The sequence below is a fragment of the Myotis davidii genome, unplaced genomic scaffold, assembly GCF_000327345.1.
Source record: "Myotis davidii unplaced genomic scaffold, ASM32734v1 scaffold223, whole genome shotgun sequence".
NCBI lineage: Eukaryota > Metazoa > Chordata > Mammalia > Chiroptera > Vespertilionidae > Myotis > Myotis davidii.
The window spans coordinates 1009412-1021661 of NW_006294609.1; the positions used below are offsets into that span (position 1 = coordinate 1009412).

Sequence of the window (12250 nt, forward strand, 5' to 3'; positions counted from 1 at the left end):
AGAAGCTAAGCTGCTCCAGGCCGTTTGTGCCCTGCTGAGGTCAACATGAAACACCTGGAACCATGTTGCTCCCCTCAAGCTCCCTCACTCCAGCCCCTCCACTTATGGCTTGAGCTGGTGCCTCTCTGACCCAGCCATGTTGGAGTGCTGTGATGGGTCTCTGTGCCCCCTGCAGCTCTGTCCCACACACTCGGTGGGTGGGGAGGAAGCCAGAGAACAGGAGGAGAGGCCATTCGCTCCTGGAGCTTGTTCCAGGCAGTGTGGGAGAAAGGGCAAGGCCCCATGCCTGCCCCCGCCCGCCTCGTGGGGTAGGTGGATAGGGAAGGTGGCATCCTGTTTTCCTTGTGGGATCTGGGCTCTTTCAGATGTTCCTTCCTGCTCCCTGACAAGAGGACTGGAATGCAGTGACCCACTCCGAGTGGTCCTAACCCAGCACTCACAATGCCATGGTGGAGGAGTGTGGGAGAGGGCAATCGGTCTGTGGAACTGGATGGTCAGGAGGTGGGGTGTGGGCTTGGCTATGCCAAGCAGGCCCTGGGGTGGTGCTAGGAGGGCAAGGAGGTTGACTAGGCTGTGGGAGAAGTCACCGCCAACCCTTGGGAGTGCTCAGGCTGGCAGGGCCTTTGGGGTGACCGGATGTGTGGAGGGGCCGGGCCTTTATGCCACCATCATTCAGTACTGGGCGAGGCAGCTCTCTCCAGGGCTTTTTCCAGGAGAGGCTAGTTAACCCAGGGCAGGCAGACATCTCCCCATAGCTGTCCTCACCACCTGGAACTGCCATCCTGAGCTTCGCAGTGGAAAGTGGCTGCTTCATACATCCTTGTCCCAGAGCCCTAGGCCAGTGGTCAGCAAACTCATTAGTCAACAGAGCCAAATAACAGTACAACGATTGAAATTTCTTTTGAAAGCCAAATTTTTTAAACTTAAACTATATAGGTAGGTACATTGTTATTAACTTAATTAGGGTACTCCTAAGGCGTAGGAAGAGCCACACTCAAGGGGCCGAAGAGCTGCATGTGGCTCGCAAGCCGCAGTTTGCCGACCACGGGTCTAGGGCGTGTGGTTTCATCCTGTGGAGTTCACAGGGGAATAGGCACTTCCCTAGTGAAGGCGGCGTGCAGTGGACTGTTGTGTCTCCTCAGTGAGGACTGAGGGAGTAGGGTGAGCCCCGGCTCTGCAAACAAGGCAGCAGCTTCTGAGGATGATGCTGAGCCACTCGCGTGACAGGGGGACCTGCGGGTCAGACCCAGAGCCCCGGGCGAGGCATGCTGGTGAGGGCTGACCTGGGCCACTGTGCTCCATTAAGTGAAGGATGGTCTCACCCATCACAGAGCGGGGTTTACAGAGGAGAGCTCCTCCCAGGCCACAGCCTTCCCTGGCCTCCCACTCCACAGTCTCCCACACGGAAAGGCAGGCACATGGGGATGTTTGTCTCAGCGCAGAACGCCCAGTTCTTCATGGGTCTCCCGCCATGGAGCAAGGGCTACCCCGCCAGGTCTTGGTCACCGTGTGTGTGTGCACCTGAGAGGTGGGGCACGTGCCTGTATTAGTATTTGAGAAGCAGGGCATCAAAGAAAGACAAGGGTATGCATTGAGGCTGTGAGAGAGAGACGGGGCTGTGCGTGCAGCCACGTGGGGTCTCCAAGCCTGAGCGGGTGGGAACAAGGGGACAGTGGGAGTGAGAGTGTGTGGCAGGCGAGCAGGCTGAGCCCCCTCCACTTCCAGGTCAGCCAGAACAGCCTCACCATGCTGTCCTCGCCGTCGCCGGGCCAGCAGGTGCAGACCCCGCAGTCGATGCCTCCTCCCCCACAGCCATCCCCGCAGCCCGGCCAGCCCAGCTCACAGCCCAACTCCAACGTCAGGTAGGCCTGGCCGGGGTGCCCCTCCCTGCCTGGCTCACAGGGAAGGCCCTGCTGGTGCCCACAGCTCACAGACACGCTCCCTTTCCCTTTGCTGCAGCTCCGGCCCTGCCCCGTCCCCCAGTAGCTTCCTGCCAAGCCCCTCACCACAGCCCTCCCAGAGTCCAGTGACAGCGCGCACCCCGCAGAACTTCAGTGTCCCCTCCCCGGGACCTTTAAACACCCCTGGTAAGTCGGGTTGGGGATGGGCGTAGCCTGCGACCCAGGGCCAATCCTGTCACCCACATTCGCCCTGGAGTTGAGATGCTGAGGGCAACGCCCTCACCCTCGTGAGGCCTCGCTTGTCAGGGGTGAGCAAAACCGAACCCCTTGGAGCCCGAGTACCCCGCTTTGAGGGTTTGCAGAGTCGGGCCGTGTGGACTGGCTGGGCTCACCAGCCTCTGTCCTGCAGTAAACCCCAGCTCCGTCATGAGCCCAGCGGGCTCCAGCCAGGCCGAGGAGCAGCAGTACCTGGACAAGCTGAAGCAGCTGTCCAAGTACATCGAGCCCCTACGCCGCATGATCAACAAGATCGACAAGAACGAAGGTGAGGGTGGGGCCTGCACGGGGGTGGGGGTGGGAGGGGCAGGCTCCCAGGCTGTGTCTCAGTATCCCCGCTTCTGTTCCAGACAGAAAGAAGGACCTGAGTAAGATGAAGAGCCTCCTGGACATCCTGACTGACCCCTCCAAGAGGTGAGCATGTCCTCGGCCCGGGGAGGGCGGCGCTGCACCCACAGCTCATGGGCGCCCCAGGCCGCTGCTTGGCCAGGCTCGGACAGTGCGGAGTATAGGGAAGGGCCTGGGGCTCCACTCAGATGTGTCTGCTGAGGCTCTAAGCCCCTCCCCCACCTTTGCCAGCTGTGGGCCAGCCCAGCTCACAGCCCAACTCCAGCATCAGCTTGTGGGGCCCTCATAAGACAGAGCCTTAAGAAGCACTTGGGAGGCGATGAGTGCCAGGTTCTCGACACAGCGCCAGAGCTGGGCCAGCGCCACAGAACTGCGTGTGGACTGGCCTTCAGGTTACTTCCCTTGGCTCAGACTGTGTCTCCTTCCTGGTCTGCTTGTCTGGACAGAGTGCTAGGCTCTGCGGGGCTGGCCTGTTGGAGTTTGATGGCCCACAGGCCTTCTTGGCTTGACCCCTCATTTGGGCCTCTGGCCTACCTATGCCTTGTTCTGCTGATCAGGACTGAGCAGCTCCTGGGGTGGGACCACCAGGCCTTAGGCTCTGGATTCCTGTGGATGGTTCCAGTAGCCAAGGCTCCCGGCCTGACTGTCCAGGGAGGTCAGATGGGTGTGGTTGGATTAGCACACGAGAGCTGCCAGTTCTCCCATCCTCTAGCACAGAGGGTCAGCCACGTACCCTCTCCCCACAGGTGCCCTCTGAAGACTCTGCAGAAGTGTGAGATCGCCCTGGAGAAACTCAAGAATGACATGGCGGTGGTGAGTGGGGTGCTGTGGTCTGGTGAGGTTCTGAGGGCAGCAGGGAATGTCAGGGCTCACCCGACAGTGACTCGGAACCACAGGCTAAGAGCTGCCCTCACTGTCCAGGGTGGGCAGAGGGGGCTCACCACTCAGCCTGGGCACCCTGCTTGGAGTTTTCTTCCAGGTAGGTCTGCTGTGGGTGGTGGGGAGGTGGGAGAAATTGCCCTCCAGCTGTCGCCTGTGGGTGCTTCCTCCAACATCCAAGCTGTGGGTTTTCCTTTAAGCTGCCTCCACATCCTGCCTCCACTTGCCAAGTAGTAGGCCAGGCCCTGGTGGGAGGGGATCGGGGAGACTGTGTCCAGGATAGGCCATCTTTGTGTGCAGGGGTTGGAGGTGGTGGGGAGCTCGGGAAGTGTGGCTGTAAGTAAGGACGAGGGCCTTGAGCTCAGGAGAGCCTTCCCAAGAGGAGGCTGCTGACCTCACCCCTCCTGTACCAGCCCACGCCTCCACCACCCCCGGTACCACCGACCAAGCAGCAGTACTTGTGCCAGCCGCTCCTGGATGCCGTCCTGGCCAACATCCGCTCGCCCGTCTTCAACCATTCCCTGTACCGCACATTCGTGCCAGCCATGACGGCCATCCATGGCCCACCCATCACGTATGTACAGCCCAGGGCATAGCCTTGAGGTGGGCGCAGGTGTGGGACTACAGGCCACAGCCTAGCCAGTGTGGTCACCACGATCGCCTCCTCCAGGGCACCAGTGGTGTGCACCCGGAAGCGGAAGCTTGAAGAGGATGAGCGGCAGAGCATCCCCAACGTGCTCCAGGGCGAGGTGGCCAGATTAGACCCCAAGTTCCTGGTGAACTTGGACCCTTCTCACTGCAGTAACAACGGCACCGTCCATCTGATATGCAAGCTGGGTGAGTACCGGGGAGGGCAGGGCGGGCGAGGAGTAAGCCCAGCCCCAGGGCTCCACCATTTCTCCGGGCCATGGGGGTGCTGAGAACACAGCTTCCAGGCTTCACCTCAGAACTGGCCCAACCCGGACTGTGCACTGGGCTCAGCCTCCTACAGACACCCAGGCTCACCCCACAGCCCCAGGCTCACAGGAGCTGCCGGCGTTGTCCTCCTTGATCCTTACACCCTGGCCCCGGGACATCTTCCGAGGCCGGACCATGAGCCCAGCACTGTCCCCTCTCCCCTGTGCCAGGGAAGTCCAACCCTCCTGTCCAGTGGGGACTCTGCTTGCCTGAGGCCCTAGAGCCAGTGTCCTCCAGGCTTTGCAGCCTCACCAGAGCAGGGCCGTGAGGCAGGGTGGGTGGGTCATGGGCACAGCCTCTTGTGTTGCAGATGACAAGGACCTCCCAAGCGTGCCACCCCTGGAGCTCAGTGTGCCCGCCGACTACCCCGCCCAGAGCCCGCTGTGGATCGACCGGCAGTGGCAATACGGTGGGTGAGCCAAGAGGGCAGCTGTGAGGAGTCCCTGCCTGGGACCCAGGGCAGGCAGGGTCAGCTCTGAGCAACCAGGGTTTCCCCCACGTGCCGCCCAAGCTGAGGCCCTCCCTTTCCTCCTCTGGTTCCCCTTTGTGGACAAGAGCACGTTGCCCCACAACCACTGGAGAAAGAAGGGTCTCTGCCCCCATTGTGTCCCTTTGTCCTGCAACTTCAGGGCATCGGTGTACAGTAGGTGAGGAGTGAGCAGACCCAGGCCCAGCTGTTCAGTGGCCCTTGTGGGCCTCTGCAGGCTCACAGACACGCCCCCAGGCCTGCAATCCCCCTGGACTGGGCAGGAGCTTGGGCTCAGGGGAACCCATCTGGGTGACATGGCTCTCAGAGGCCCAGAGGGCTTCGTTGATGAGTCCCCATGAGGCTCAGACCTGGCACACAGAGGACCAGGACTAGAGCCCTGAGGCCATCCCTGAGGGAAAGCCCTGGGTTCCAAGTCCACTCAGTTGTCCAGTGACACTGGGCCGGGGAGACCTGACAGCCACCAGCGGTGCATGGGCGATGGCCTCCCAGGTAGCCGTGGCTGGAAGTGCCCCAGACACCAGCTCTGCCTTTGAGGGCAGGTTCCCATACAAGAGTTGCATGGGGCCCGTTGTCCTGGAGGAGGGCAGTGCTCAAGACCCACTACTCTGTTGCAGACGCCAATCCCTTCCTGCAGTCGGTGCACCGATGCATGACCTCAAGGCTGCTGCAGCTCCCCGACAAGCACTCAGTTACGGCCCTGCTCAACACATGGGCGGAGAGCATCCACCAGGCCTGCCTCTCGGCTGCCTAGCCACCACCACTACTGCATCTCGGGCTGCCAGCCCACCAGGAACCACGGGTCGGCTGGCAGCCTTGTTGGGGCCACAGAGGACACACACCTTGTGTCGGACCCTTCTAGGTGTTGGCTCCCTAGAGAGCCTGGGCTTAGGTTAGCTTTCCTGCTTTTATCTTCTGCCTTGGGGACCTACCAAGCGTTCCCCACACTTGAACCGGACGGGACGGGCTCTGGAGTCCTCTGTGGTAGGAGTGGCAGACACGCCCCGGGCCTGCGCTCCTCAAGCTGCTGTCCCTTTGGCACCTGCAGGGCCCCTGTCCTCCCTGTCTCCGGGGAGAAGCCAGGGCCCTGCTACAGCCCTTGTGTGTGCCAGAAAACACTCCCCCCGTTTCTGTAGGAAACCCTGAAGACACACAGAATTCTCTGCTCAGTGTTGGGTTCACACGGGGCCTGCCATAGGAAGGCTCCCGCATCCAGGGGCACCCGTGTGTCTAAAAGGAAGTATGGCCTGTGGATAGTTGCAAGTCACCACTACCCGCTGGACCTCACACCTCACGGCATGTTCCCTTCAAGCCCTGGGGCCTGCTCAGCACTGGGGGTCCCAGGGAGCAGAGCATTCTGGGGAAACCCTGTCCTTGGCACCATGTGTACTAGCTAGGCTCACTTTTGGGTCAGGGTGCCATCCTCTGGACCTGGTATCCTCAGAGCCACCTGGAGAGGGAGGGCTCCCTGATGAAGCATCAGCCAGTCCTCTGGTTCAGAGGTTCCCTCTTTTGTATGTGCACTACTATACCTTCTGTGGTTCTTATAATAAATTTATTATTCCTGTGTTTGTCATGAATTTGTCACTATGCCCCACCCACCCCTGTGAGTCCAGAGCCTACTATTCAGTGAGGGGTGTTGTCAGGGCTGAGCCAGGTCCCCCACCTTGGAGATAGCCATGGATGCCCAGACCTCAGTTCACCCTCATCTGACTTGATGCCTCGTCCTGGTTCACCTCCAGGTTTCTGGCAAAGTCTCTGTTCCCTGAAGCTGGAGGAGGCAGAGATTAGCCCTGAGAAACACCGGTGAGATGTAAGAGGAAGCTGCTGTTCTGGCGATTGAGGGGTAGATGTGAGGCCCTCAGGGGGTGAGGACATCACAGGGTAGGCCCAGCACCCTGCAGAGGACCATTCTCCTGGGGCCTTGACTGTGGCCCTTCACGGACGACACTGGGCTCAGCAGTGTGGCTCATCGCCGATGTCAGTGTGGACACAGATGTTGCCGAGGTAGGTGGACATCGTCTTGCCCTGAGGAGTGTCTGGTCAAGCAGAAGACCCGAGTGCCTGTGCCCAGAAGGCAGCTCAGGCAGGAAAGGCCCTGAAGCCAATAAGGGGTGCACACGAAGCTTGTTTGCAGGGCGGCCGCCAGCGCCCTCTCCCCCGCACCCCATTATAGGGTGCAGAGCTGGGGGCCTCCCAGGGCAGCAGCGCCTGACAGCCAGCGAGGGACTAGATTCAGGACTGGGAGAAACAAGCTTTATTCTTCAACAGGTGAAGTAATACTTTTAACACGCTCTTGTGTAAATGCAGAATAGCAAAATACTGAGCAAGAAAATAAACGTTTTTCGGTTCTCAGACCAAGGACTTTATCTGCTGTGAGTTTGGTTTATGTGGAATTTTTTTTTTTTTTTTTTGGAATGCTGCCTAGAGAGGGTGAGTGTCCCCAGCTGTGACCTGGGCCTGGCGGGGACCACGGTGCAGGCTGCTGAGGGCAGGCGCTCAGAGCACGGAGCGGTGCAGCCGCCGGCTCTGCACCACCTGCAGCCTTTTCTGCCGCTCTGCAAAGTTATTCTTCAGGGTCTGCTTCAGTGCGGGCAGGACGGCGCGCTCTGACACGGGAATCGGGCTCAGGATCAGGCTGGCGGGGGCAGAGTGGGCAGCAGAGCCAGGGCCTCCTTTCTGCTCTGCCCCGCCCCCTTCTCCTTGCAGGTGCCCCACCCATCCTGTGCCCCTGGACTCACCATTTCCTAGAGACACCCTTGGTGGGGACCTTGGAGAGCTGCATAGCTTCCTGGTCACTGGGGAAGGAAGAGGAAGCAGTGAGCCCTGCACCACCAGCTCTCCTGTGTTGGGGCAAGAGCCACACGGGGCACTCACTTGGGAGAGCTCGGGGCCTCCTCCTTGGAGGCCGCCCGGGATGACTTCTGGGTCCTTTCCAGGAGAGACTTGAGATGCTGCAGCTGGAAGACAGGGAGAAGGCATGGCGGCCAGGGCTGCAGAGCCGCCAGGGCTGCGCCCCACCACCCGAGCCTCACCTCTTGGGCCTGCAGGAGGTTGGCATTCCACAGCTGGCGGATGACCACTTCACACTGCTGGAGTGAGGTGGGTTTGCGCAAGTGGGGGGGCAGGTTCATCAGGCGGGGCACCCCCATCACCTGCTTGCTCTTGTGCTGGCTGCCTGCCACCGAGGTGGCGTCTGGATGAAAGGTCTCCACTTCATCTCTGAAACAGTCAGTGCAGCAGCCAGAGGTGGCCTGGCTGCCTTCTGCTGACCAGGGCGCCTGCACCGGGGTCTCTGGGGCCAGTGATCTGGGCCCATCTCTTCCTCCCCAGTGACCAGATGCGCATGTGTGTTTCACGCTGTCCTGACCCCAAACTTGGTAGAACTGGTCAAGAGGGAATCTAAGGACTGTGCAGAGGGAAACAGGAGCCTGTCCTGCTGGCTTTACTACCTGGGGGACAATGGGGTCCCTTTTCTGGTGCAAAGTACAGACTCCCTGCTGCTTTCTAGGGAAATTCCAAAACCTGGGGTGTCCTGCTGACCGTGCCTTCCAATGGCCGAGTTTCCCAGGTGGAGCCTGGAAACCTGACTCTTCTTGGTGAAAAGCAAGCTCGTTTGGAGGTCAAATTTTCGTAAATGGTTGCAGGGGTCCTCAAACTTTTTAAACGGGGCCAGTTCACTGTCCCTCAGACTGTTGGAGGGCCGGACTATAGTTAAAAAAAAACAACTACGAACAAATTCCCATGCACACTGCACATATCTTATTTTGAAGTAAAGAAACAAAACGCGAACAAATACAATATTTGTATTTGCATGTGGCCCGCGGGCCGTAGTTTGAGGACCCCTGGTTTAGGGGCTGCTGCTGGCCCCTCTGGTGGGCTCAGGTCAGCACAGGGGCCCTGTAGGACCCCCAGCTTAGTTCATGCTGGAGGCCAGCCCATTTGGAAGGCAAAGCAATGGGCTGGTTCCAGGGTGTGAACCTTCTAAGTGCCTTACCTGGAGGGCCTCTGTGCCACGGGGGCTTTGTCCAACTTGCTGCAGTGAAGCAGGGCAGCCGCCGAAGTCTTCTCTTCCAGGTCTGTCTTCTGGAGAACATCCGTTTTTGAGTCTGTCCTCTTGGAGCTGGGTTGAGGCCTGGCCTTGTTTTGAGAGTTGGCTGCAGGTCAGACCCAGACAGGGCCAATTACTGCGGGCATCAAGCATTTGTGCCCAAGTCCTCCAGGATCAGCTGTGTGTGCCCAAGGAGCCCCCGCCCCCTGCCTCAGTTTCCTCCTGGTAAAGGGGAGACGGTAGCAGACCCTCCTGCTGGAACACAGGAAGGAGGGTCTGAGCATGAAGCCTGAGGGCGGAGCCTCCTGAACGCTCTGACTCCTGAAACAGGGCCAGTCTCTTCCCAGGCTTCCGAAAACACTGGGGGTGGGTGGCCCTGCAGCTGTCCCCTGCCTAAAGCAGAACCCCACTTGGGACAAAATGAAACTGAATGAGAGGTCCTGATCCAACCCCAGGTTTGCTTTCCCAGAACAAGATCCATGGCCTGCCTGGGTCCACCTTAGAGCCCGGGCGGCTCCCGATCAGCATGCCTGCCTCTCAGGAGGCGGCGTGGGGAGAAGAGGCCCTCAGTGCTGCAAAGGGCGCCGGGGCCATCGGACCTGCGTCCTGCCTGCTTAGCGGGGACACTACCAGCCGGGCAGCCAGCTCCCCACCCTGTCTCTGGAAGACACTCAGAGAGGCTGTCAGCTCCAGGTGGGCCTCGCTGACATCCCTGTTTCTGCAGCCTCCCTCCCTCCCTCCGGCTGACCCACAGCCCCATCCCATCCAGCTCAGCCCCCTTCTGGTGGTTTCAGCTCACCACACCCTCTTGGCTCCCTTTTGTTGCCCCTTAACCCTCAGGTCCTTGGGGCCTGGCAAAGGCACCTTCTCCCCACCCCCAGGGCTGCCTAACAGTGGGGCACTTGCCCTCCCCCCCAAGCACACTGAGGGTGCTGGCAGGCTCACCTGACATCACTGAGTTTGGAATGGGCTTGACGGCCTGAAAGTTGGAATTGTTGATGCTACCTGTGGGCGAACATGCAGGGTTCAACCCAAGATGGCAGCTTATGTTCCACTTCCCCCAGCAGCTTCTGCACAGCAAGAGGCCGGGCCCTCCTGCGCCCGCCTCCTGGCCTCGCAGGCCCTGGGCCCGGGCATTCATGCAGAGCCCTCCCCGATGTTCTGGTGAGGCAGCCCCAGATCTAGCCAGTGCCTGAGGGGAGCCAAGGCCACAAAGGAGGGGGCTTGGGGCCGTAGGAGTAGGCAGGTCCTGAAGGCATACAACCTCTCCTGATGTCCCTTCGGGGACCCCCGCACCCCCCCCCCCCCCCCCCACACACACACACTGCAGGACTGGGGCCGCTAAATGGGCGCCACTGTGTGTCAGGGACAGCTCACTGGAGCTGCTCTGCCCACTAAAGCCAGGCCCCCATATCCCATTCTCTGTGTCCCCCAGGAAGAAAGAACCTAGCCACCCCCACCCCCACCCCCGAGACTGGAGCACCCCAGGCTGGCACCACTCACCACTCAGTGTCAGGCCTGGCCCCAAATGTTAGTGGGGAGAACAAGCCCAAAGCAGTCTGGGCTGGGCTGGGGGACAGATAGCGTCAATGTGCCTCAGATGAGGGAGGACTTTGGACAAGTGGCTGCAGGTCTCTGTGTCCTGCACTTTCTTCTCCCAGACCCCACAGTTGCTTCTGAGACGGTAGAGGGAATCCCTGCCATCCCAGGAATGAGAGGCCAGAGCCACAGGGCTGGGCTGGGCTCCCCAGCATTTCAGAGGGACACAGGAGCAGGCCAGAGCAGCAGCCAAGTGAGAGCTCACCAAGGCAGTGAGGCTGGGGAAGGCAGGGACAGGCCTGGGCACCCCCACCGGCAGCTGTTCTGCCCACTGACCCTACTGTTCAGACTTCAGGCCTTGGGCTCCCTGAGAGCGGCACCTGTGCTTGTCACCCAGACCATGGCTGGGTGCAGCGGTGTCTGTCCAGAGCCTCCAGGACCCCTCACCACTAGGACAGTGCGTGGGCCAGAGCAGCTGGGTGGGCACAGACAGTTTAGAGGGGCTGCTCTTGACAGTGGTAACTTCCCATCGGGCACTGAGGGCCTCAGTCTTACCTCTCTTAATTGACTTCTGGTTCATTATGAGCTTGTAATGGAGCTCTGGAAGCAAGCACATGTTCTCGTCATTTTCAAAGCCACAGCCATTTGAGAGAAGCTTGTCTTGCCCTACCCTGCCCACCCTCTCTCCGCTGAGTCCCCAAGAGGCCTCGGGGACCCTGCCCCATGGGCCAAGACTTTGCCTTGGTTCCTTAGGGCTGGGAATGCCTCTGGCTGTTCCCTGAGCCAAAGCCCTGCATGAGAGCCTCACCCAAAATCCCACCCTTCATCCATGACGTCTACAGGGCACCCTCTGCCAGGTGGGGGGCTTGGTTCCCAGGGTAGAGGGATGAGTCGGGATGGCCCAGCTTTCCAGGAGCCCCTGGCCATGGATGAGCAGATGTAGTCAGTGCTACAACCAAGTGCCCAAGGCACGGCTGGTATCAGGGAGGGACTGGGGTGAAACTCGAGAAGACAGGGTGAGCTAAAGTGTGAGGAAGGCCAGAGAGAGGGGCAGGGTCCCATGGTGGAGGCCTCAAGTTCTGCTTCAGGGGGCTGAGGAGTCTCGAGGGGTGTAAAATTAGGAAGTGGGTCTGTCCTGAGGAGACACAAGGGCACAGGGTCCCAGATGTCTGGGGAGAGGTTGGATGGAGCCCAGGGATCCTGCTGGGCCAGCACGTCTGCCCTTGATCTGGGTGTGCTTAGTGTGTGAAAGTTCACTGAGCTACTTTTGAGGGTATGTTTTACTTTTTTAAAAGTTTTAAAAATGAGGTGGACCTGGCCCTGCCTGCAGAAAAGGCTGACGGGGTGACTGTGGGAAATGATGCAGCCACACCCGCCCTGCCAGATGGGCAGTTGCCCAGAAGGCCACCTTCTATGAAGACAGACCCATGACTGGAGGGGGGTTGGGGGGGCTGGTCTGGGGTAGGGAGCCTGAGCCCCGCGGTAGGACCCGGGGCGGGCTTGCTGCCCTGAGTCCTCCCTAAAGGGGCGTGTTCTGGAGTCCATGTACTGCTTCGGTGCTGAGGACAGAGACAGGGAGGCGGGTCTTCTGGTCTCTCGGGTCCCACCGCGGGGGGCGCCGTGTCCGGCCCGCCCCCTGCACTCACCCTTGTTCTCCCGCTTCAGGTGATCAATCTCCTCGTGGAGTTTGACTAGCGTCTCCGAGTGCTGCTGCTGCAGGAACTGCAGGCTCTTCTCCAGGTCCAGCACCCGCTTCTGCGCCTCGCCGACCCCGAGCGGCGCGGCCTGATACCCCAGGTTGTGGAGGGCCGC

At 60.2% G+C, this 12250-nt stretch overlaps 2 protein-coding genes across 11 annotated transcripts in view; one reads left to right on the top strand and one right to left on the bottom strand.

Moving 5' to 3' along the window:
* MED15 (mediator complex subunit 15) overlaps window positions 1-6420 on the top strand; it is a 62384-nt gene extending 55964 nt beyond the window's left edge. For all 10 annotated transcript variants that reach the window (XM_006768840.2, XM_006768842.2, XM_006768841.2 and 7 more), the window contains 9 exons: window positions 1726-1862; window positions 1960-2087; window positions 2311-2445; window positions 2528-2591; window positions 3272-3338; window positions 3818-3978; window positions 4075-4241; window positions 4672-4770; window positions 5466-6420. In XM_006768840.2, coding sequence (XP_006768903.1) covers window positions 1726-1862; window positions 1960-2087; window positions 2311-2445; window positions 2528-2591; window positions 3272-3338; window positions 3818-3978; window positions 4075-4241; window positions 4672-4770; window positions 5466-5602 — 1095 coding nt within the window. In that variant the 3' untranslated portion in view covers window positions 5603-6420. The remainder of the gene's footprint in view (window positions 1-1725; window positions 1863-1959; window positions 2088-2310; window positions 2446-2527; window positions 2592-3271; window positions 3339-3817; window positions 3979-4074; window positions 4242-4671; window positions 4771-5465) is intronic.
* A 509-nt stretch (window positions 6421-6929) lies between these two features.
* LOC102767607 (coiled-coil domain-containing protein 74B) lies at window positions 6930-12250 on the bottom strand (the record flags this gene model as incomplete). Its single annotated transcript, XM_006768958.2, has 8 exons — window positions 6930-7486; window positions 7590-7646; window positions 7726-7808; window positions 7884-8070; window positions 8846-9005; window positions 9845-9904; window positions 10994-11038; window positions 12085-12250. Coding segments are annotated over 8 exons (897 nt in total), but the record flags the coding sequence as incomplete, so codon positions are not given.